The sequence below is a fragment of the Vitis vinifera genome, chromosome 16 (genome assembly GCF_030704535.1).
Source record: "Vitis vinifera cultivar Pinot Noir 40024 chromosome 16, ASM3070453v1".
NCBI classification, from domain to species: domain Eukaryota; kingdom Viridiplantae; phylum Streptophyta; class Magnoliopsida; order Vitales; family Vitaceae; genus Vitis; species Vitis vinifera.
Window position 1 is genome coordinate 3433328 of NC_081820.1, and position 26988 is coordinate 3460315.

Here is a 26988-nt window from a genome sequence, read left to right on the forward strand (position 1 = left end):
ACAATTATTTATTATAGCATAGTTTTCAAAAATGTCCTTTTGAGAGCACACTTTGCATCAAATCAAATTCTAATGGTGATGTAGTTGTTGTATGCCACTATATGGATGATTTAATTTTTACAAAAGAATATATATATATATATATATATTAATAAATGTTTGAATACTTTAAGAAGGCATACACAAAAATTTTAGATGATAGATTTGGGATTAATATCCTATTTTCTTCGAATTGAAATTTAATAAACATACAATATTTCATCTCATAAGAGAAGTATTTCATAAACATTCTAAAGTGATTCAAGATGGAGTCATCATCAACAAATTGTACACCTATTGTAGAGTGACTAGAAATGAAAAAAGAAGGCATTGGAGAACTATTAAATCCCATATATTTCAAGAAGATAGTAGAAAGTCTTCATTATTTTACTTTTACCATATCAACAATTGTTTATAGAGTAGGGACTATCTGTCGATTTATGGAAAAAACAAAAACCATAATAGTCACACTTGCAAGCAATAGACTGAATTTTGAGGTATATAAATGGTACTTATGATTATGGAATATTCTAATCCTACTCAAGCAAGTTCAGTTTAGTGGGTTACACAAATAATCACTAGGAATGTGATACAGAGACTAGAAAAAACACTTCTAGGTGGAGTCCTTAAAAGCATGACATGATGTAATAATAAATAGAATTCATTAATATTTATATTATGATTCTAGTTCTTCTTTTTCTATCCTATTTGTGTATTATATAGGCTTGGCTGCATTAAGTGTTGTACAAAAGATCCAAGTCATAGGTTCCTTGGAAGTAGATGATTTGTTCATAATTGGTTTATGGACTTAGACAACCTATTTTAGGTTGTAGTCCGCTACATCATAATTAGATGGATGACTAGTCTTAGAAATAGGGATGATTTTACCATGGTGAGTGTATTAATGTGTATGATTACACATAGGAGTTGTGCTAACTTAGAGTAATAGTTGTGATGACTAAAAAGAGTAACCTTGAAGAGAAAAAGTTATGCTACTTTGGTTGTGAGGGTTGCAAGTCAAGCAACCTTACCAACATACTTAGGCTTTTGACATGAGGAGGAACACATGCAAACCATCCAATTGTGAAGATCTAAAATAGAGTGACTGAAAATCTTTGTTGCAAATCAAATACTAAAGCCTATATACACAGTAATCTTGTTCAAGAAAAACTAGAGAAAAGATCACCACAACTTATAGTATTATGGGTTGTCGTCCTTAAGGAACCAAGAAATTTATCTAATCTTGTCTAAATCAAATCAAGTACAATGACCCTTAAATGGAAAATTGAATAGATTGGTAAACTTAATTTTTAATTGAGAAAACAATGATAAACAAATTTGGAGATTTTCACAAGTCCAGTTTTTTACCAAGGATTAAGGGATAACAAGTATTGGTTAAAGAATTTTGGTATTTCAAAATTGAATCACTAATATAGGTCATCCAAGTCTGGAACCATGTTTTAATACTTGAAATCCATTCTTCGATAGTCTTCTAACAAGTAATATTTTAAACTTTAAGATATTTAAAACCCAAAATTTATTTGGTAGATTCTCCTCAATTATCAATCACATAAGACCATACCAAGTCAGCCATTGATCACAATCCCTTATGCATCAAAGGACCCCTAGCATGCATCCTATGTATCTAAAGTTTTAAAATTGAAAACATTTTTAAAGAATAAGAAGATAAATTTCATTGTTTTATATTAAAAGTTTTATATTTTGTATTTAAAAAAAAATAGAAAGTGCATCAAAACACCAAACCTTCTACATAAAATGCAAAACACTTAAAAAATTAAAATGATGATTTTTAAAAAACTAATTAAAAAAATAACATATTAAAATACCTTTACTACCTCATATTTAAACATATTTTAAAGTAAATTTTATATACAAAATTAAGTCTATACTTCTTTTTATACACGTTTCTTCTTTTCATAGAGAAATTATTACTATTCACTGGAAAACGGCCTAAACAATCTAATATAGCAATGATTATTATTGTCTTTTAATCTTTTGAATTATTCACTAATAATTTAGCATGGTATAAGAGTTTTGCTTCGATGAGAAAAAAATGAAATTTATTGGATAGCTGAATGATGAAAATTAAATATAATTATTTTCATAGGGATATGCAAAGCTTGATGGTTGCATATATATACAATCTATTTATAGTATTATAATCAGTAGCTGGATCTGCATGCTGAGTCCTTCCTCCTAGTAGGTGTGGTTGTCAGTCCAGAACTGAGATTGAAGATTGTTAATCACATTCTTGTCCACTTGGAAGGCCTTTGTGAGAACATCAACTGATATTGCTGGCTTTGATCCAAACACTGCATTTGCAATGGTGATCACGCCTAGGTTCTGGCTACCCAGTGAAGCAATGGCCACTGCGTTTGTTGTACCCACATTGAGCTGGAAGTGAATGAGACCTTGTGGGAAGACGAAAACGTCTCCTTTGTAAAGGACCTTGGAGATGAGGCTGTTGTCAGGGTTAGAGGTGACAAAGCCCACATAAAGTGTGCCCTCCAAGACAGTGAGGATCTCTGTGGCTCGAGGGTGGATGTGGGGAGGGTTGAGACCGTATGCCGCATAGTCAACCCGAGCCAGGGAAACGCCAAGGGTGTTGAGTCCAGGTATCTGTTCCACGTTTGCTGGTGTGACCATCGACCCAAGTTTGTTTGATGTATTTCCTGGAAGACGAAGCCCCGAAAAGAAGAAATTATTTGGCGTTGCAAGCTTTGGATCCTTGCAGAATTTCCCACTCACAAACACTGCAAAGCAACAAATATATTAGGACTAATGTAGCCTTGGAAAGATCAGTATACATAGATGAGAATATATCATGTCTGGACAAGAATAATAGAAAGAGCATGAGTATTTTACCAGAGTCGTTAGTATCATTAACAGCTACACAGAAGTCCTGAAGAGGACTGGGGTCAGAGGCAGAGGCAACAGAAAATGCCACAGCCAAGAGTACAATGTATGCAAGGGTGTTAGCTCCCATCTTCTTCATGTTATACAATGAATTCTCTCCGAGTAATCTCTGATGGAAGAGCAAGGAAATTTACTTATACAATGGAGTGCTATGTGTTGGGCTTTGTGGAGCCTAGTTTTGTTTGATCCGGTTTGGCGACCCGACCCGAATAATATTGCATGGCTTTTTAATGGGAGTTTTACTGAGGCTTGTTGGGCCCGTTTAACCCATTGTGGAACCACTTTTTGCTAATTAGGGTTTTTTAGTGTGGTGTGGTTGCCGTGTTATATATAGAGAGAAAATATTATAGCTATTGTGGTTGTACTCTGTATTCTTCCCTCATAATAGTGATATCCCTGCAACTCCGTGGACGTAGACAAATTACCGAACCACGTAAATACTGTCTTGTGTGTGTGATTGTTTTTCTTTGGCATGTGTTTTCTCTATTTTTTTTTTTGTTTCTCACAAGTTCGGAATTCAGTTTAATTCCCTACAACTGGTATCAGAGCTTGGGTTGAAGATTTCTGGAAGAGTAAAAGATCACAAACCACACAAGATGAAAACAAAAGGAATTTTCATTGAAGGTGGAGTCGATTGCTCTTTCGTGGTGATATGATACAAAAAGGTTTGTGTCATGGAGAGATTGAAGATTAACTCCATGGAATTTGGTCCAAGGTGGAGATTGTTAGGAAGTGTCCCAAATTCCTAATTAGTATAGATTCTTTTTTTGTAAAGAATATTATATAGAATATTTATAGGTTGATATATTATTGTAATATTAGACTTCCTTATAGAATAAGGAAGGTCGTTGGAAATATCTCTATAAATATTCTAGGTCATGAGGGGAAAAAGTTATGAGATGAAGATGGACTTGTAGAGACTATACAAGGTGGATAGAGATGTGAGGAAGAACGGGAGGTACTCGGTGGAGCGAGAGAGCTTGTAGTAGGATATGGATACAAGGAGTGGGAAACATGGGATGTTTCGGGAACCCAATAATTGTATATGGTTCTATCCTCTGTAATATTCTCTATTGTATAGTGGAATCATTCTCTCTCATCCGTGGACGTAGGCATGGTTAGCCGAACCACGTTAAAACCTTGTGTACCATATGTGTGATTGTTTTATTTTTGTGTTCTTGAACTAACATTGTTGGCATCAAAGCTTTCGCTGGCACAACACCATGGTAGCTAGAGTTTCTATGATTTGCAATTTTGAGGATTACCCGATTGTCTATTTATAGATGAAGAGTCTCTGACATGTTCCAACTTTGAAGCAATCTCATAATATTGATTAAGCAAAAGTCAAAATTTGACAAAGAAGCTACTTAATTGATCGGGTACTTTGTGTATTAATTAATATTTTGGATAACCTTTGAGTTACCTCTAGCCGGCTAACAGATCTGCCATAATATAATAGTTTTGACCACGTCCCATGCAATCTACCAGGCTGCTTCAGGTGAAGAATATGTTAATATTTTGCCAGAACTTAGATATATAATTAGAAGAGATCTAAGGAAGGATATAAGACTCGTTCTACTTATTTAAGAAACTTTGCAACTCATTTAACACATTCCCACTGTAGCGGCTATGACACAAATTAAGCTAATTTATATCAATGATGGGATGCCGGACATAGACCGAGCACCAAGGACCCACGATGTATACGCCCAGACTTAAATAGTCCCAAGAGGAGCTAAAGAAATATATACCTCAACTGATCCTCTTTTTAGAAAACATTGTTGGGTTTTTTTATATGCGGAGGCCAGGTAGATATCTCACTGGGATATAAGATGTTGAACTCTTCTATTTCTTTTACTCAGTTGTAGTCAAAGAAATCTTCCTCATCCAGCTTTCTTATTAGTTCATATATAAGTTCACTGGTATTAAACCCATCCGTATCCGTATCTTGAGATTTCACATTTTCTCCTCTGTCAATTTTAACTGGTATTAAACACAGATTTTACAAATTGAAACGATCTTGCGATCATCAATTATGTAGTAATTGACATGATGGTGTGTATAATTATTAATTATGTAGTAAGCATGGTTAAAAATGTCGATATTTCCCCAATACATGGGAATTCCACAACAATTATTTAAGAGTAACAATTATTTTGTATTAATTTTTTCATTTTTTTTCTCAAAATTTTGTATATTTTGTATCAAAATATTCATTGATATTTCTCAATATATCCCAATATATCCATAAATCGAGTTACCAATATATCAATTGAAACCATTATTTTTGTCATTGATTAGTTGTTTGATAAGTTGATTTTTACAAAAGAAAAAAAAAATCAACATTTTTAAAAAATATTTTTTTTTAAAGGGTGATTAAAAATTAGAAAAACTAGATAACAAATTGTTTTTTAAAAAAGATAATTTTAGTTGAATTTTGAAATTATCTTTTGAAAAAATAACTTTAATATTTAAATTAAAGATGTCTTTATAATTTTAATACTTAAATTGAAGATGTTTTTTTTAAAAAAAAAAAAAATTTGGAATGGTCGTATTTTAAAAATATTTTTAAAAAAGAATGATTTCTTTTTTCGAAATCCTAATTATAGTGCAACAAACTTGGAATTTGTTTTTAGAACCAAATATACTCCTAAGTATTTGAGGTTATTTACAAAAATGAATTGAAATTTTTTCTAAATTATTAAATTAATATATCCATCCTAAATATGGGAGAAGAAGAGAAATTTAAAAAATTAATTATTTTTCTTTATTTTATTTATTTAAAAAAAAATTAAATTATTATAGTAAGCCATTTTATCAAACATATTTATATATTTCATGGCTTAATTTTCATATTAAAGCATTATTCAAATTGACTTTTGACAAGTCAGGAATTCTTTTCTAATCTTTATAAGAGCTTTAATATCTATTTAATTAATTTTATTTATTAAAAAAAAGTTTATAACTTAGGAAAAACCTTGGTATGGAAGCTAGTTTTAGTTCCATATGTTTGATAGAAGTTTAGCATGAATTTGACATATGTTGCTCCTTTGAGGTAAAGTGTGTTAATTGATCACATAATAAGTGAGATATGTTACCCAAGGATTGTAGAGGTAATCTTGATAGATGATAGTACTATCTTGTTAGATTATAGATACTAGTTCACAAGGGATTTGCATGCAGTGGATAGTAGGCCATGGACCCAAGCTTGGTGTCGTTATTATTTATGTAGTTTATTCAAGTGTAGTTGATTCTCCATAATAGAATGTTGAATAAACTTTAAAATTGGATTCTAGTTTCTAATGGTTCCTACTCTGAGCTCATATACTAGGATGACACAATTTATAAGGATTGGATTGGCTCTAGGTTCACTCTTATGCATAAGGGACTTTTAGTAATTATGCAAGGTTACATATGAAATAGTAAACGAGGTCTTTGGATTGAGCTAATTAATTGATTAAATGGTCTGATATGGTTGATTAATTAATGAGGACCTATTTTAGGCTAGATTAAGTGACCTAACCTTTGATGGGCTTAAGTCACTTAAGCCTAGTAGGCAACCCTATAAATACCCCCTTAGAAGTTAGAGTTTCCTAATGACTTTCAATTAGTCTTCTTCCATATCCACAGAGAGAGAGAGCCAAAGCTTCCTCCTTTTCATTGCCTACACTTTGGACTGCTAAGATCATGGTTTTGGATAACCTTTGAGTTACCTCTAGCTGGCTAACAGGTCCGTGAATCTATGATATATAAGATATTTATTTTTGGTTTATTTATTCAGTTGTAGTAGTTTTGACCACGTCCCATGCCATCTACCAGGTTGCTTCAGGTGAAGAATATGTTAATATTTCGCCAGAACTTAGATATGTAATTAGAAGAGATCCAAGGAAGGTTATAAGACTAGTTCTACTTATTTAAGAAACTTTGCAACTCAAGTTGCTCGAGGGACTTCCCTTTGACAGAGCTTTTCAAAATCATTTCTAATACAAAAGTACTTGTGATTTCTAATACAAAAGTACTTTTAGAGAAAAAGTAAGTAGATATTTGGTAATACTAGAAAATATTTTAAAAATTTTGAAAAATGACTTTCAGTGCTTTCTTGAGAAGCACTTGCTAGTATATCTCCCAAAAACACTTTTTAAAGAAATCATTTCAATTAAAAGTACGTCAATGAAATTAAGTTGGATCAGGATGGGCAAGATCATAAGTAATTGTTCAATTTGACTTTTCATTTAACTGATTCCCTCTGCTTTGATTTGTTCACTGACTTTTCATTTATCTCAATGATGGGATGCCGGACACAGACCAAGCACCAAGGACCCACCAAGGAGCTGACTTCAAACTCTTCTATTTCTTCTACTCAATTGTATTGGAATATTAAAAAAAATTATTAGTTGTAGTCAAAGAAATCTTCCATTTTGAGTTCTCTCATTAGAACTTACACAAAATATGAATTAATTCATATATAAGTTCATCATATAGACACTGGTTTATTAAACAAAGATTTTACAAATTGAAAGGATCTGGCGAACATCGATCAACCAGCATAACATCATGCATTGTATAATAATTAATTATGTAGTAAGACTGAATTAATTAAGTTGTTACTTTCTGTATACGTGCAATATTTAAATGGTTGTAGAAATCAACAAGCTAAGACAAACTTTGAGGACTTGGTAATTTACATAATTTGTTTTTCATTTGGATTAGAATAGTTAGTATTGTTGAAAAGTTAAACTTGATTTAGAAACTTTCTAAATAATGGAATCAGATTTAGTTTCTAAAAATTGAGAGAATATTTTATTTTTGATTGGTTATTTTAGTTTCTATTTTTGACTTGTTAAATCATGGAAGGTTTCATATGTTATTATTAGGAGTTTCTATTTTGTTAAGTGTGAGTAACTCTAAATAAGAGATTTTGTAATATTTGAATAAGAGAGTGGTGGAATACAAAAAATTTGTATTTCTCTATTAACCATATTACTCCAACAAATTAGGATCAAAGTTTCTGCATGCCCAACAAATTTGTATCAGAGGCATGTGAAAAATATGGCAAGTGGGATGTATCTGTTTCAAGGTTTGCGACTCAACAAAGATAATTAATACAATTGGAGTATCAAGATAAAACCTTTGCTTTGTAATTAAGACATATGGAAGACCATAAAGAACCATAGGATGAAACCACTTTGTCCCCAAATCAAAGGGATTTTTTAAAAAATATTAGGAAAAAAGACAAGAAAGCTTTCATTATTATCTATCAAGCAATGTATAAAGGTACTTTTGATGCTAATCCATAGCAAAAATAGTTGTAGCCAACATAGAACTTCATTGCAGTAGTAAATTTGTTTCTCTTTCCTCAGATTTTTTGAGAATCCATTGCATAGACATGAAGAAGATGGTAGTTAACACCCTTGCATGCATTGCACTCTTGGCTATGGCTTTTCCTCTTGCCTCTGCCTCCAATCCCTGCCCTCTTTGGGACTTCTGTGTAGCTGTTAACAATACAAACGCCGCTGGTATAATAATCATGTCCTCTCTCTACTCTTTGGCTATGGCATTTCCTTATTATATTTATTTTTAAATTTTATAATATATAAATTATATATTTATGATATTACATACTAATATTAGATTTGATTATTGTTGAATCATCGATACAACCAATAAACTAGGATTTAATAATATTTTCGATTCAATGATTGATTTAGTTCTAATTTTGAAAACCGCTCTACAAAGATAAAGTACAGCTGCTCTACCTAAGGAGGATTGAATCCCGAACATTTTATTGATTCCAGGTTTTGGTGTGCGTACTAAAAGAACACTGCAAGATTTTCCAAACAATATTATAGCCAGCCAAATTATTTAATACATAATGTATGATAATATTAGAAAAAGGAAAATGTCAATCTCAGTGAGACCAAAACATGAGCACGTCCCTTCAGAAACCCCTGGGAAAAGTCACATGCATGCAGCTGAGTTGGGTCCCATAGAGGGGTTGGCGTGAATTTTGGGAGATGGTAACTAAAGCCCAACACCTAGAGACAAATTAATTCCACAATCAATAAAGACTACATGTAGAGAAAGTTCTTCATAGTCATCATGAAAGTGACATTGTCTCCATTGTTACAGTCTTATGGATATGAGTCTGTACCCGCAGCTTAAACCCAACAACCTCTGGTTTGAACACCACCCTGGAGACCATAGGCTTTCTGCGCAAAGTAATGGACACGGCAAGTAGAAAATCCACTTGGGTCCCATCTCATTTCTATATATTGGAGCGGCTCTTCCGAAGTGTTATATGCTAATTGTAGAGAAAAAAGAAAACAAAAATGGTGAGAAGCATGAGGGGGGCAGTGGTGGTGGTATGCGGTTGGGGGAATGTTCAGATGGCAAGTGCGGACACGAGTCCCAGCCAGTGCAAAGAGGAGAGGAACCTGCTGGTTAACGCTTGCAGGCCAGTGATCTACGGGTGCAGCCCATCTACGGACTGCTGCCAGCGCGTTCGAGTGAGCCATGTGGAGTGTGTGTGCCCCTACGTCACTCCCAAGACCGCCTCCATCATTGGGGTCATTGGTGTTGACAACGTGGTTAAGAAAATTGAAGGGTGTGGAAGGACAGTGCCTCGCAAATTCAAGTGTGGGAGTAAGTTTAAGCTACTTCTCTACGGCTTTTATTTTATTTTATTTTTCATATTTTGGAGGCCATTGATGATTGATTGATGATAATTGGTTTCTGCAGGTATCACCACTCCATGAGGAAGACACCCTACTTGGCTTCGTATGAATCACGTTTGAAGTACTATTATATATGTTCATGTACTACGTACAGTGGGGTGTAATTTTTCTCATGTTTGAGATTTGATTATCTCTTTGTGTTATGTGGGAGCTAGAAACCTCCAATAACTCCACTATCAATAAAAAGAGAACGATTTCAATATATTGCTAGCATGTGGATATAAGTATGGTTTGAAATTTCGTGAAATTTTGGTGAAATATCATAGATATTTCATTTATCGGGGAGAGTCGGAACGATATTTCATGAAAGTCAGGCGGTCCATTTTTCAGCAAAATTTTAAAAATATCACCAAAATATCGACTCGCTTATCAGGTTTTCTTTTTTTTTTTTTTTTTTTTTTTTACCGATTTTAAAAGAAATTTTCCAATTATTTTGAGAAATCAACATGGATCAACTTTGGGCAACGTGGGTAACTCCAAATTTTTTGTGCCGCGAACTCGGGCCAAAAGGCTTGGGTTGAAGACGGGGCCAAATCCACCTTTGTTAATAAATGTTCACAAACATAAATATGTTAAAGTTGATTATTAAAAGAATAAATTAATTAATTCTAATTGCTTTATTTTCAATTTTATTTAATTGATTAATAAAAGTATAAAAAACCATTACTATAATTTTCTTAACAAGACTTTTTTTTATATCATTTATATGATAATTAAATATAAAAATTAAAAAATTAAAAAAAATCATATATGCATAAATTATAGTTTTAATATTAAACGTATCATTATTTATCTCATTAATCATATTTTAAAAAGTTAGTATCATTTTACTCTTAAATTTTTTATATTTATCTTTTTGATTTTATTTAATTTTGAATATTTTTATTTTAAAATATTAAAAATATAAATTTATTCAAAAAATTACTAAAATATAAAAATAATAATAATTTGTATAATTTTTTATAAATTAAAATTAATTTGATAAGATAAATTATTAATATAAAAAATTAATTTCAATAGAAAAAAATTGTCACCACAAGTAATAAAATTTTAGAAATTAAATCTTAAATAAAATATTTTATATAAATCTTTAAAAAACTTTATTTTTATTTATTTAAAATGAAATAAAACATATTTTAATAAAAGCAGTTTTTAATTTTTAAAATAAATGAATATAAATATATTAAAAGAATTTGAGATAACTTTTTCTAAAAAAATTTGATAAATATTATCTTTAACTATACTTACATCAATTATATTTACAAAATAACTTTAACTATAACATATGTTTTCTTACTTATTTTATCATTTAAAATTTTTATAATTATTTTAATAAATTTTAAATAATTTCTATCTCATCGATATTTTTATTAAAATATTTATTAATATTTTATCGATATTTTTGATATATTTATAAAATTTAAATATCAATATATTTATATTTTTTTAATTATTTATGTATTTTTCAATATTTTCATCCTTATATAATACATTGATGTGTTAAGCAATACGGGTAAGTACAAGACATCACATTAATTGAAAACATTTGTTGGTCACGCATGTGGCTCCAATGGTCCTCTTTTCACTAGCATATTAAATGTGAGTTGACCATCTCATTATTATATTCACCCAACAACCTCTACTGAAGGAGTAAAATATCCAAATTTATGAAAATATCTATACTTAAATTTTAGGGATATATATAAAAAATATTGATAAAAGTTTATATCCATAAAAAGTTTAAGAAATAATAAAAGTGATAATTTACATATTAAAATTGTTTTACTACAAAAAAATTTACATGAATACATTTGATAAAAAAAGATGATTTATGTAATTATTTTTTGTTTAAAAATGTTTATGACTTATTTATTAGTTCAAATTTATATACATTTGTTTAATTATAAAATTATTCATTATAAAAGTAATTATAATGTTTTTATATCATGAGATAATTAAATTTAATTGATTTATTAGAATTTTATTTTTATTGTAAATAAGTGGTGAATGACCACATTGAATAAAGTATTGAAGTTCATTCGTGAACTTCCATTTGTTCATCTTAAAGATGAGTAATGGGAGTTTATATTGTGATATAAAAGACTTCTCATACTTTGTGTAAGGACCATTCCCTAAGTAAGAAAGTCATTTGATATTCTTTCACTCATTCTCTCATTCTCTCCTCTAAATCTTTTTTCTTTTTCTTTTTTTCACAATTTATATTTCGTTAGTTTGTTTTTTTGTTTTATAACACATTATCCACATGAATTGCTTTGAATGTAATTCTCGTATCTTAAACTTGAGGTTGTTTGTATAGAATAAAGTTTAAATATTTATTGATTTTGTTCATTTAAATTATGTTATATATTATTAGAAGCTATAAGCAAATTATTTGGTTTTGATTATAATCAAAAGTTATACTAATGTTATCAATTTATTGTAACCGATTCTAATACTATTATTTTATCATATCTTTAAAGTTCTTTGACAATGTTGAATCTCACAAAACTCAAATTTGTGGTCTTGATATTTTGGGAAAGAACTATCTATCTTGGATCCTTGGTGTTGAAATATATATTGATGCAATGAATCTTGGAGCTATGATCAAAGAAGGAAATCAAGGATTAAAAATCACGCAAAAACACTGATTTTCCTTCACCATCATCTCCATGAAGATTTAAAAAATAAGTATCTTATAGTAAGGGATCCTTTTACTCTATGGAGGGATTTGAAGGAAAGACATGACCACTAAAAAACAGTGATTCTCCTAAAAGCTCGATATGACTAGATGCACTTGAGGTTGTAAGATTTTAAAACTATTAATGAATATAACTCTACATTGTTCAAAATCAACTCTTAACTAATGCTATGTAGAGAAAAAAAAAAAAACCATAGAACAAGACATGTTAATTTTTTTTTTACTACATTTCATGCTTCGAATGTGTTCCTACAGTAGCATATTAAGAGCATAGATTTACATAATACTCTAAATGAATATCATGTCTTCTTATTGCCAAACAATATAATGAGTTTTTGATGAGAAATCACTAGTCTTGTCCAACTAGATCTGAACCATTCCTTGAAGTGAATGCAATATCGTCCCAAACTTGTGGACGTGAACAAGGACAAGGATGTGGTCGTGGTCATGGAAAGCATCCTTGATACTATGGTTCTCATGGTAGTTATTCCTTAAATTCTCATAAAAAGAAAGCCTCATTGCACCATGAAAAGTGGAGTAATACTAAGGCAAAACAAGAAAATGGGAGGTGTATACAAAATAAACCTCCCAAGAACCATGGGAACAATTGTTATAGATGTGGTATGAAAGGGCATTGGGTGCGTACCTATCGTATGCTTAACATTTAACCGACCTTTACCAAGCATCAATAAAAGCAAAAAGAAAAGAGATAGAAATGAATTTCACTGATCATGACAGATTGAACTGAACCTACTATGACATTGATTTCTTTGGAGGTCCTAGTGAAAAAACTGACTATTTAATAAACAATGAAAATACTTGTGTTGATTGATGTTACTTTATGTATTAATTAATATATCATTATGTCTTATATTTATATCTTGTCATTACATTTATTATATCATTATTTACATTACGCCTTGTTTTTTTCTCTAAATATTAGTTATATCTAAAATCCATGTGTTATTGGGTCTCACGATGAATGAGAATGATGAATGTCTTGTAGACTATGTGGACACACGCACAATTCTTCTAGATAAAAGATACTTTCTCGAATTGACATTAACAAAAGCTAATATAAGTACCATATCTAGAACTACAAACTTGGTTGAAGGCTTTGGAAGAGCAACCTAATGCTAACAAATGGAACTAGATCCCATATAAATGATGCTTTATATTCTAGCAAATCCAGAATAAATTTTCTTAGTTTTAAAGATATTCGTAGAATTGGATATCATATTAAATCATGAATGAAGGTAATGTAGAAAATCTTTACACTTATATTATTTTTGGCCAAAAAACTTATAATGGGAAAACTTTCAACTTTTTCCTTTGTGTTGTATCATACAACTATAATGATTATTGAATCATGTGTTGTTGTAAACTAGAAATTCAACAACCCAAAATTTTTTATCCTTTGGTAAAACATACTAGGTCACCTAGTGTCTTCAATAATATGTCGAATAATAAAATACTCACATTGGCATTCACTAAAAAACCAAAAGATTTTTTTTCCTAATGAATACTCATGTGTTGCTTGCTCACAAGGTAAATTGACAGTTAGACCATCTTTTACTAAAGTCATATTCGAGTCATTGATCTTTTTAGAAAGAATATATGGGGACATATGTAGGTTTATCTATACACCATGTGGACTATTTCGTTATTTTATGATCTTAATAGATGCCTCTACTAGGTGGTCATATATTTGTTTCCTTTGTACACATAATATTGCCTTTTCTAGGCTCTTTGCACAAGTGATCACATTATAAGCACAATTTCCAAACTATCGAATCAAGACAATACATCTTGATAATGCTGACGAATTTACTTGTCAAACATTCATTGACTATTGCATGTTAGTAGGGATAAATATTGAGCATCCTGTTGCTCATACTCATACCCAAAATGATTTAGTAGAATCCTTCATCAAATGTCTCCAATTAATAGCTCGACCATTACTAATGAAAACCAAATTACCTACTTTTACATAGGGACCTGCTATTATGCATGCTACAACTTTAGTTTGTATTTGACCTACAACTTACCATGAATACTGCATTTCACAATTCGTGATTGGAAAACAACCAAATATCTCTTACTTATGAATCTTTGGTTGTGTAGTATAAGTGCTAATTGCACCTACACAACACACTAAAATGGGTCCCCAATGATAACTTAGGATTTATGTAGGTTTTGATTCTCCATTTATCATAAGATATCTCAAACCCTTGACAAGAGATGTTTTTATAGCTTGCTTTGCAGATTGTCATTTTAATAAGAGTGTTTTCCTGCCATTAGGGAAAGAAAAACCAATTCGAGAAGAACAATGAGAAATTAATTGGAATACATTTACTATGTCTTATCTTGATCCTTTTACAAATCAATGTGAATTAGAAGTTCAAAGGATCATTCATTTGCAAAATCTTGCAAACCAATTACCAGATACATTCATTGATATAAAGAAAGTGACAAAGTCACATATCCTAGCTGCAAATACTCCAACACAGATAGATGTCCTTATAGAATAGTTACCAAAGGAATTTAAGATACGTTTGAAGAGTGGTAGACCTGTTGGCCCAAATGATGTAACTCCTTGGAAGATGAGAACACAAGGAAAACTTGGCACTTTAGAAGAGGCCATCAAAATGATTGATTAGTCTAAAATTGATAAATCTATAGCCTCAAAAGAGGCACAAATCAAGAAGAAAGTCCCTAAAGAGGAACATATTGAACAAGAAATCCTTGAAGAGGTGCAAATCGAACAAGTAGCCCTTAAAGAGGCATAACAACTTGAAAATTGTGAGATCTCAATAAGTTATGTACACACAGGAGAAAAATGAGATTGAAATAATATTGTTATTAATAATATTTTCACTTTCCAGGTGGCCTCTAATATCATAATAAATGATGAAGATCCCGAACCATGAAATGTGGAAGAATGCCAACATAAAAATGATTGACCAAAATAGAAAGAAGTTATGCAGGTAGAGTTAAACTCATTAACAAAATGAGAAGTTTTTGGACCTGTAGTCTAAATGCCTAAAGATGTAAAACCTGTTGGGTACAAATGGGTATTTGTATGAAAGCATAATGAGAATAATGAGATCATAAGATATAAAATGCGATTAATAGCACAAGGTTTCTCATAGAGACTTGGTATTCACTATGAGGAAATATACTCTCCCTTCATGGATGCAATAACATTTCATTTCTTAATTAGCTTAACAGTCTCACAAGAAATGAATATGCATTTCATGGATGTTATTACAACATATTTATATGGATTCATGGATAATGATATATACATGAAAATCCTTGAAGGATTTAAATTGCCTTAAGCAAATAATACAAAGCCTTGTAGCATGAACTCAATTAAATTACAGTGATCCTTGTATGGATTAAAGCAATTAATCCTAACACATGTGGTACAATCGCCTTAGCGTACAATCGCCTTAGCAAATACTTGCTAAAAGAACGGTATATGAAAACCATATATGTCCATATATTTTTATTTATAAACCAGAAACCAGATTTGCAACTATTGCAATATGTGTTAATGACTTAAATCTTGCTGGGACTCCTAAAGAGGTCACAAGAACAACAAGTTATTTGAAAAAGGAATTTGAGATGAAAGATCTTGGATTTTTTTATTTTTTTTTGTCTCGGCCTGTAAATTGAGCATTTTCCAAATGAAGTTTTAGTACATCAATCAACATATATTAAGAAAATTTTGAAGCATTTTTATATGGATAAAGTGCTTCCTTTAAGTTCTCCAATGATTATCCGATCACTTGACATAAAAAAAAAGACCAATTTCATCCTTACAAAAAAGATGAAGAATTACTTGGTCTTGAAGTACCATATCTTAGTGTTATTGGTGCACTTATGTATCTGGCCAATTGTACACCCCTAGATATTGCTTTGTCTATCAATTTATTAGCACGATGCAATTCTACTTCAACTCGAAGACATTGGAATGATATCAAACATATATTGCGCTATCTTTGCGAAACTACAAATATGGGTTTATTTTACTCAAGGGAATCAAAGTTATAGTTTCTTGGATATGTAGATGCAAAATACCTTTCAGATCCACATAAAGTTAGGTCACAAATAGGGTATGTGTTTAATTGTAATGGTACTACTATTTCATAGAGATCTATTAAACAAACAATGGTAGCCACCTCATCAAATCATTTAGAAATATTTGCAATTCATGAAGCAAGTCATGAATGTATATAGCTATGATGTATGATCCAACATATTTGGGAATCATATGGACTTTCCTCCATCAAAGGCAACCCAATAATATTATTTGAAGATAATATTGCATACATTGCACAAATAAAAAAGGGTTATATTAAAAGAGATAGAACTAAACACATTTCACCAAAATTTTTGACATACATGAACTCCAAAAGAGTGGTGAAATTGATGTTCAACAAATATGCTTAAGTAATAATCTAATAGATTTATTCACAAAGTCATTGCCAACCTCAACATTAAAGAAGTTAATACATAAGATTGAAATGTGTCAACTCAAGGACATTGACATAGGAGGGAGTAAGCTTATAAAAGAATGTTAGTGTACTGTACTCTTTTTTCCTTTTGTCTAAGTTTTATTCCATTGGCTTTTACTGACAAGGTTTTTAATGAGGCAGTCCTAATAGATCAAGAATAACTTAAATTATAAGAATGTTTGTACTTTTTTTTTCTTTGATAGTTTTTCCCATAGAGTTTTTTACTAGCAAGGTTTTAATGAGGAATGTTCTTTTAATATGGTGGTCATCTAAGGGGGAGTGTTGTAAATAAGTGGTGAATGACCACATTGAAAGAAATAGGGATAACCGATTAAAAGGGATGAAATCATCCCTACTTTGGAAAACTAACCCTTCACCTTTTTCCAACCTAAAATATACTAATTTTGGACAAAAATACCCTCATCTTTTTCTTGCAAAAGCAACCCTTTCTTTTAAAACATACATGTAAATAATGAAATTATTAAGGGTATTATTTAAAAAATGGGTTACTCTTTAAGTTCCAAAATGGGGGAGAATAGTTTTACAAATTTGGGATGTTTTCATCCCTTTTAATAAATTAATCCAAAGAAATTTTGAAATTCATTTATGAACTTCAATTTGCTCATCTTAAAGATGAGTAATGGGAGTTCATATGGTGAAGCCTATAAAAGGCTTCTCATACCTTGGGTAAGGACTATCCTCCGAGTAAGAAAGTCATTTGATATTCTTTCTCTCATTCTTTTTTTCTCTCCTCTAAGTCCTCTTTACAATTTATATTTCGTTAGCTTGTTTTTCATTTTATAACAATTTTTATATTTTATTAGTTTCGGAAAAAGTTTTAAATGGCACAATCATATATATAGTATATAATTAATATATGTGACTTAAAATATCTAAGGACAAGTTGCGTTGATGGTTAGAGTTTGTGTTTTGCATACCCCCGGTCATGGGCTCAAGCCTAGCCAAGCAATTTTTTAATCCAAGTCATTCCGATCACGATCAACCATATATACATTTACCTCCAAGTCATTCCTAATAGATCGCGATCAACCATACTATACATTTACCTCACATTGATTATAGAAAACACATTCATATTTTAATTATTTTCAATTGTTTTTATTTGTTTTTTAATGATTATTTTAAAAATAATTATATAAATATGAAGAATGAATAAAAATAAAATACCATATATAAAAGTTATTTTTAAATCATATTTTTAAACATAGGAAATAGATTAAAAATATTTCATGTTTCTAAATAAACTTTTGTTCTACAAAACATTAAAGAAAGGTTTTCAAAAACTATTTTCAAAAATAGTTTCCAAACAAAGTCTTAAGCCATGTTTGGTCATTGTTTTCGAAATTAATTCTGAAAAGTAATTTTTAAAAAACATTCCTTGATTTTTATTAAACAAATATCTCTTTGATAACCTGCAATGATTTTAGCCTATTTTCTATGTTTTTTAATATGTTTCAAAAATAACTTTTATATGTAGTGTTTTTTATTTTAAAGAATAAAAATTGTTTTAAAAAACAATTACCAGAAACGGCCTAAATCTTTGTTTTTTTTCCCATGAAATCCAAGTATAGTATAGTACAATGGAAGAATTAGCTCACGCTCCATTTCGTTACGAAGAAGTTATATAGTTTGAATTGGAACCATCTCTAGCTAGTGCATTGGTTTACATGTAAAAAAAATGTGAACGACCTCATAAATCAAGAGAAAATTTCACTTCAATCAATGAAAAAAATGTCATCTCTTGGAATATGATAACCTCAGGTTATGGAATGCATGGAGATGAGAAAATGTATTACAATAGAAATCCCCAACACAGAGCAATCAAGTCATCCAAAAATCCACCAAGTTAGATTTTTATCAGGTGAAGCTCATTGTGACTGAACTGTTGGATGACGACTTTTCCTTTCTGTATAATCAAGTAGAAATCAACCAAGAAACAAGTTCATCAGGACTAAGTTTTTGCCATATAGGGTAAAACCACAGTGCAAAGTTCAAAGTATAACCAGTACATCTTACTGCTTGTCTACCCAAGATGGATTGAATGCCCAAGATATTTTTTATTGTTTTCAGGTTTTCTTGTACAAGGCACATACCAGACAAACTCTGATAGATTTTCCTAATAATCCCGTCAAGTACTCAATACACATGAGGGAAAAAAATATCCGAAACATGAGCACCAAAGTCAATGGCTTGGGTCCCGTGGCGCATTTGGCTTCAATTATGGGACATCTGAACCTATTTCCCCCCTAAGAATACACTTAGAATTTTCTTCAAATTAATAATTGCAAGAAAATGACATCCTCTACCATGTTGACGGGATCCAACCAACCCAAAACTAAAAAAAATAATACCCATGGTTTGTGGATGGCAATAGACTTCGTGCTCATGGTAATGGACACGGCCACTTGGGTACCCAACTCATTTCTACAAATTTCAGCTGCTTCTCAATGTTTTGTGATTGCGTGGGCAAAAAATGATGAGAAGCATGAGGGCAGTTCTGGTGCTGGTGGTTGCAGTCTTAGTATGCATCTGGGGGAATATTCACTTGGCGAGCGCAGACATAAGCCCCACCGGGTGCAAAGAGGAGAGGAAACTCGCTGGTAACGCGTGCCAGCCAGTGCTCTATGGGAAAGACCCATCTGCAAACTGCTGCCAGTGTGTTCGAGTTACCCATGTTGAGTGTATATGCCCCTACGTCTCTCCCAAGGTCGCTTCCATCATTCGAGCCTATGGTCTTAAAAAGCTCATTAAGAAAATTGAAGGGTGTGGAAGGGCAGTTCCTCACAATTTCAAGTGTGGGAGTAAGTTCTCTATGCCTTTTTTCATATTTTGGAGGCCATTGATGATAGATCATGATGGTTAATATAATTGTTTTTGGTTAACTTGATTGTTGCTTTCTGCAGGTATCACTACTCCATGAGGAAGAAACCCTACTCGGTTTAATATGAATATAGTTTGAGTTACCATGTTTAAATACTGAGTGTCAGTCCTACTCTTGCCATGTTTGTGAGTCGAATATCTACTTGTGCTCCTGTTGTGTTAGTATGACTTTACTATGAATAAAACAAGAGAGAATAGCACGTTTCTTGTATTTTCTATTGGTGGATATATTGTTAGTCTATTACCAAATAACTTTGACTTTTTAAAATCAAATCGATGGCTTATGATATGGAAATTTTAAAGTCGGTTTGAAAACTATTTTTGAAAATAGTTTTTTATTTTTTAAAACATAAAATAGGAAAGCATGTTTGACAACTAAAAAGTTGTTTATTGTTAAGAATAAAAAATAAGTTGTTTTGAGATAACATTTTTTAATTATTTTTAGTTATTTTCCCTTGTTTTTTAGACCTGTTTTAAAAAATAATTATACAAAGATGTAAAATGATTAAAAAAAAAGTATTAGATATAAAAATTATTTTTAAAACATATTTAAAAATATTGAAAATAAATTAAAAAAATTTCAAGTTTAGAAACAAACTTTTGTTCTACAAAATATCAGAGAATGGTTGTGAAAAACTATTCTCAAAAACCATTTTTCATAAATACTTTAAAAAATAGGAGCTTAACTTTTTAATTACTTATAACATTAAAATTTTAGTTTTTAATTAGATTAACTTATGTTATAAGTTAAAGGAGAGCTTTATTCCAAAAATAAAAATAAAAATAAAAAATGGTATTTTTCTATCTTCTCTATGAAAGTTCTTTATTCTTAAATCATAAGTTGTTTAGAAAAATTATTCAAACTTCTATAAGTCTCTCATTGAACTTCAAAAAAAAAAAAAAGAAAGAAAAAAAAGAAAAAGGTGACTTATGACAACCCAAGCTAAATAGTGCTTTAATATGAAAAATTAAGTTATAGTAATAAATTTTAAAATAATATTAATATTATAAAAGTTTTATTAACTATAAGGAATTCATGCTAAAGTTTTATTCAACATATGGAACTCAAGCTAACTTCCATATTAAGGTTTTTTCTACGTTGTAAACTTTTTTTATAAATAAAATTAATTAAACAAATATAAAAGTTTTTATTGAACTTAGAAAAAATTCTTGATTTATCAAAAGTCAATTTAAATATAGTGACATATATAATGAAACTATAATTATGAGATTTTTGTGGGGTTTGTGGTTGACCCAATCTTGTAGTTTGGACTTGCTTTCTTAATTACTCTCTTTCTCTCTCTCTCTCTCTCTCTCTCTCTCTCTCTCTCTCTCTCTCTCTCTCACACACACACACACACACACACACACACACACACACACACACATATATATATATATATATATATATATATAGTTAATATAGTGGATTTCCTTCTCCTCTATCCATGATATTTCCCATTTAGGGGTTTTTTTTTATTTATGTAAATCTATGTGTTATTATTTTATTTAATTTTTTTTATTACCTATTCTTATTATTGTGTAACATAAGTTTTTGCCAAAACTACAACGGCAAGTTCAAAGTATTACTAGTACATCTTACTGTTCGTCTACCCAAGATGGATTGAATGCCCAATATTTTTTATTGCTTTCAGGTTCTTTTGTGCAAGGTACATACTAGAAGAGCTCTAATAGATTTTCCTAATAATCTAGTCAAAGCACTCAATACACAAAATGAAAAAAATAAGCGAAACGTAAGCATGAGTTCCTTCAGAAAACTCACTCAGTCACTAGCTTGGGTCCCATAGAGCATTTATCTTGAATTTTGAAACAGAATTAACCACGACCTAATGAATAGACATAAATTTGTTGTAATATTAGGAATGTTTAGATATTAGAAAAGTTGAGATATTAGGAATGTTGAGATATTAGGATATTAGTTGTTCTTTCCTTATATCATTCCTTCCTTGTATCATTCTCTCCCCTTCTTAGAATGGTGATTACCCTCTATATATACTTTATACATGAACGAATGAAATAATCAATGAAAAACTACCATTCATCAATTTGAAGATGGTATCAAAGCCATGGAACTGAAATCCTAGATATTTTGTTGGTAAAGCCTGTGGACTCGCATTTTTCACGTGCGTCCCCACTCGATTGGCGAGACTCGCTTTTTATTTATTTGTGAAAAATTGATTTTTGAAAAAAAGTTGGAGTCGCCACTTATTTTATTTTTATTTTTGAAGGGAAAATAAAAACAAGACATAAAACCCTAAAAAAATGAAAATAAAATAAGTGGCGACTCCAACTTTTTTTCAAAAATCAATTTTTCACAAATAAATAAAAAGCGAGTCTCGCCAATCGAGTGGGGACGCACGTGAAAAATGCGGGTCCACAAATTGGCGACTCCACTAGGGACTTTGAGGATCAAGCTTGAACACTAGTTGAGGAAAATGTGGCGTTTAATTGGTCGATTAATGGGTACCTCTTTTTTTAGGCAAGGTGATTCGATTTGCTTGCTTGTTTGGTTTTGCTATCTTAACATGTTTGATTGCCTTGGATGATCACTTGATTGTTTTGCTCACTTTAGCATGATTCACTCTCACATATGTTAGATAGGACTTTGTTTGTTAGATATTTATTTGCTTCGGATGATTGTTTGATGTGATCACTTAACTATTTGTTCACTTTAGCATGATTCACTCTCACATATGCTAGATAGGACTTTGATTGTTTGATATTTATTTGCTTCGTATGACTGCTTGTTGCATGACAACCCTTTCTCTTGCATGTTCGTATGATTGCTTGTCTTCGTTCACTATCTCACTTTAGATCTTAGGTTTTTTTCGGATGCATCCACATCCTTCATTGTGCACTTTAGATTATCCCTGAGTGTTGAGAGATGGAAGAGCCTTCACCTTTAAGAAACCCCCTGGGAACGCGAGGAAGTGCATGTGTGGAGGTGATGACCACCTTGCATGGAAGCACCCCGTCTCCTTGGAGGCGTGCAGAGGGTTGCGTACCACCGGAGGGTACGATCGCTTCTGCTAGGGATCCTTTAACCCACCCATTTTATCCTATAGAGCCACCTCAACCTTGTAAGCTAGCCTAGATCCAATTAAGATTTCATTCCTACACGTGGGTGCATCTGTGAACCTTCAGAGCTGCCTTGGTCATAATTGGGTTCAGTTATCCTCTTTATGGTCTCCTTTTGGTGTGCTCAGAGATTGGTACATATTTGAGTTTCAATTGGGCCACCTTTCTACTTAGTGATTAGTGTGTTTCCACATCTTTTGAGTTTTCTTCATGTCATTTATCTTTTCGTACCTTTGTACCTTATAGGAGTGTTATTCGTTTCAGTTTAGATTCGACTTCTTATATCCGAGTTGGAAATAGATTGATCAGGGTTTCAAAGCAGTTAGGTATGGATCTTCAGCATGATACAGTTGATCAACTTACAGTCACCATGACTCTATTCAAGAGACATTAGCAGGTTTGAGCCAGAGGATTGATGGACAGTGAGATAGATAGTATCCAGTTCAGGATGAGATGTCGTATGATTCATTACCACCCACCCCCACCACCCAGTTAGCCAGTGACATTGTTGAGGGTGACTTCGTACATATGATGAGTTTAGTGGATTATGAGTCAAAGTTTATCAGATGAGAGTTCTTATAGAGGACATTAGTTTTTCTCAGATGGGAGATTTGATTGACATGGTTTTCCTTCATGATGGGCCTGAGATGGACATGTTGGATGATAGTTGGAGTGGGCCTTATGTTATTCGAGGGTTGACTCCAAAAGAGGCTGCATGGTTGACAGACTTAGATGGAAACCAATTTTCAGAGCCTACCAACGTGGATCAACTAAAAAAGTATTATGTTTGAGACTGTGGTCGCAGGATGGGTGGCCATCATTTCGGTTAGCCTCATACTTTATCACCTCTATATATTAGACCGTTGCTAGCCCATTGAGCTTCGCGTGGTATGTTATAGCCTTATTTCTTTCTTATAGCTTTGATTACCATTTCTATACCCGGGTTGGGGCCCTTTGATGTATATGCATGCTTTGCTAGGAAAGTCTCATGAGCTTTAGACTTATAGGTCTATCTTCTCATTTTGTTACCATCCTCTTATCACCCTATTTGTTCTATTTTATTATCATCATATATTCATTCTCTTTCTTTTCTCTATCATTATTTGCTTCATCTTATTATTCTCTTCCTTGGGTTGATGATTCTTCACGTCTTAGTGCAATGAAGACAGTCATATCACTCTATTCATTCCATCATTTGACATTGATTCGAATATCTTAGTTTGAGAGATTGTCTCATGGGTTGGGGTTCATGTATTCATCAGTGGTCAGAGAGAGTTTGTTCATTCCTTATATTTTTTCCATTGGAGTTTGATTTATTGATGATCAGAGCATGCGCAAAAAAAAAAAAAAAAAAAAAGAAAAAAAAAAAAAAGAAAAGAAAAGCGCAATGATATGCTCATGTATGGTATCTCATTCCATTGGGCATTTATGCCACCTTTTGAGGTTCATTTATTGGGTATGTTTGTCATTGTGGGTTTTTGTGAGTTTTTTATGAGTTTTTCACTCCTTGAGCCACTCTTGTTATGCATTTGGAGTGTCGAGGGTTCATGTGAGAGTTCTATGAGATCCTATGCTGTTTGGATCATGATTGATATATATTAGGTATGAGAGATGAGTGACCTTTTTACTAGGGTCTCCGGATCATTGTCTTACCCACCATTCCATCATTGGTGATATGACTTTCCTTTATTGTACTAACATGGGTTGATCATCACTCATTCCACTTTCTCATTGCTTTCTTTTGTATCCCATTACCGTATTCCAGATCTTTGTTCCACCTTTTATTCATTCCCTACATATTGATACCCATTACTGATTTGATACCTTCTTCACATCATTCACATATTTCATTGATGGTTTGACCATTCATCCTTTCTCTCATTTCGTTATCGGCATTCCCTTTGGTTACTTCTAAGTCCATGACTCATGAGATTTTTCTATGCATTACATCTTGTACACGAGGGTACGGGTTTGATCATTGGGTATTTGAGCCTAGTTTCCCTTCATTTCTTTCACCCTATCACCTTGGCCTACGTTACGTCCCGTGTCTTAAGACCACCCTGATGCCGCGAGATCAGACGTTATCTTTGACAGTCTTCACTTGGACAGACTTTTGTAGATTGGTTGAAGTATGGTCGTTACTATGTTCTCTTTTATGGAAGATACTTTTGGAAGCATTTGGTCTCTCTCTTGCTTGGCATATTGATGTTTGATGGATTTTTGGGTTTGGAGACAGTTCATTGAGGATATTAGATTCATCCTTTGGTTGTACATCAGATATCCATACTGGGGCATATTCCCCTTTCATTTGGTTGAGATGAGCCCCTAGTGGAGCACTTTCTTTGAGTCTGGGCATTTTTCATCGATCAGAGATCCCTAGTGGGGTATGTTGAGACTATATCAGTTCTAGTGGAGCATCGTTGAGCCCCTAGTGGTTCCATTCGCGGAGCACTTCTGAGATAGACTAGTGGATTATTACTGAGTTGGAGGCAGTTTCCAGTGCAGTGTATAGATCAGGCATACTGGGGCATATTTCCCCATTTTGGAGGTTACCAAATTCCTATCAGATTTAGTCAGGGATTCATCAGAGACATGTTTCTACTTTTAAGATTACCACATTCCTCATCATTTTGGCTATTCATTTGAGATTAGATTTGGAGTATCTTCCTTGAGGCATTGGTCGATACATCACTCCGACTTCTTAGCGGATTATTGTTGAGCTGAGGACAGTTGATTGATGATGTTGGATTCACCCTTTGGATGTGCATCATATATTCACACTGGGGCATATTCCCCCCTTCCTCCGAGATTCTTATTTGTTATTGTATACGGTACGAGGATGGATGATCATTGTTAGTTTGTTCACCTCACGACTTCGACATTAGACTATCCACACTGGGGCATATTCCCCTCTCCTTGATGAGATTGTATTTGGGCAGTGATATGAGGATGGATGATGGATGATCATTGTTAGTTTGTTTGCCTCACGACTTCGACATCCGATATCCATACTGGGGCATATTCCCCTCTCCATTACGAGATTTATTTAGGTAGTGATATGAGGATGGATGATTGATGTCGGTTGTTTAGCTTATGACTTTGACGTCAGATCTTATACTGGGGCATATTTCCCCCATTTTCTTTGAGTATCCTTGAGATTGAGACAGCGGCCAGCTTGGTTTTAGATTGAGCACTAGCCCAGAGCTTCTGACGATCGACTGTATCAAGGCCTCCCTACATGGATTTGTTGAGATAGAGATGGATCGCATCAGGTTTCACCCGAGGAGTGTGGGTGGATCCTTTAGCTAGATGTTCATGAGACAGATTTGTTTTCTTCATTGTTACCTTGCAGATTGGATTATCCTGATGAGCAGCATTTTACGCACTTTGAGGTTTACTTTTAGATGAGTCATGATATACACTCTTTGAGATTTACCTTTTGAGATTCATCGACAGAGCAGCTTTTCAGACATAGAGGGTTCCTTCAGTTTAGACTTTTCAGAGGTTTGTCACGATGCATCAATTTCTGACCTATTGATTTCAGCGGATGATTGATTTACTGGTTGTTTCGGCAGTGTGAGCACCCTGGATACTGGGGCATATTCCCCTTCTTGGTTTCAGTAGTCCGACCCTTAACATTTTGAGTATGTGGCTTTGAGCCAATTTATTTCATGACCACTTTCGAGTTGGTCTTCTCTATTATTTCCTTCTAGGCCCTGAGCCTCATAGCTTTGAGTTATTCATTCCTTCTAGACCCCGAGTCTTATAGCCTTGAGCATCCTTTTTTCCTTAGGCCCTGAGCCCGCTAGCCCTGAGCTATCCTTTTTTTAGGCCCTGAGCCTCGTAGCCATGAGTCATCCATTCCTTCTAGACCCTGAATCTTATAGCCCTGAGCTATCTTTTTTCCCTTAGGCCCTGAGCCCGCTAGCCCTGAGCTATCCTTTTTTTTAGGCCCTGAGCCTCGTAGCCATGAGCTATCCATTCCTTTTAAACCCTGATTCTTATAGCCCTGAGCTATCCTTTTTCCCTTAGGCCCTAAGCCCGCTAGCCCTGAGCT

General features: G+C 32.5%; 2 protein-coding genes across 2 annotated transcripts; one reads left to right on the top strand and one right to left on the bottom strand.

The window, feature by feature from the left end:
* Positions 1–2256: 2256 nt before the first annotated feature.
* On the bottom strand, positions 2257–3055 carry LOC109121479 (putative germin-like protein 2-1). Its single transcript, XM_019225914.1, has 2 exons — positions 2926–3055; positions 2257–2813 (listed from the first exon to the last, which is right to left on the bottom strand). Exons 1-2 carry the CDS (start codon positions 3053–3055, stop codon positions 2257–2259), a joined length of 687 nt encoding a protein of 228 aa, XP_019081459.1.
* Positions 3056–19308: 16253 nt separating this feature from the next.
* On the top strand, positions 19309–20043 carry LOC132252699 (uncharacterized). The gene is made up of 2 exons (XM_059733730.1): positions 19309–19753; positions 19856–20043. The coding sequence occupies exons 1-2, from the start codon at positions 19426–19428 to the stop codon at positions 19870–19872; spliced, it is 345 nt and encodes a 114-aa protein (XP_059589713.1). The 5' UTR covers positions 19309–19425; the 3' UTR covers positions 19873–20043.
* The last annotated feature ends 6945 nt before the right edge of the window (positions 20044–26988 follow it).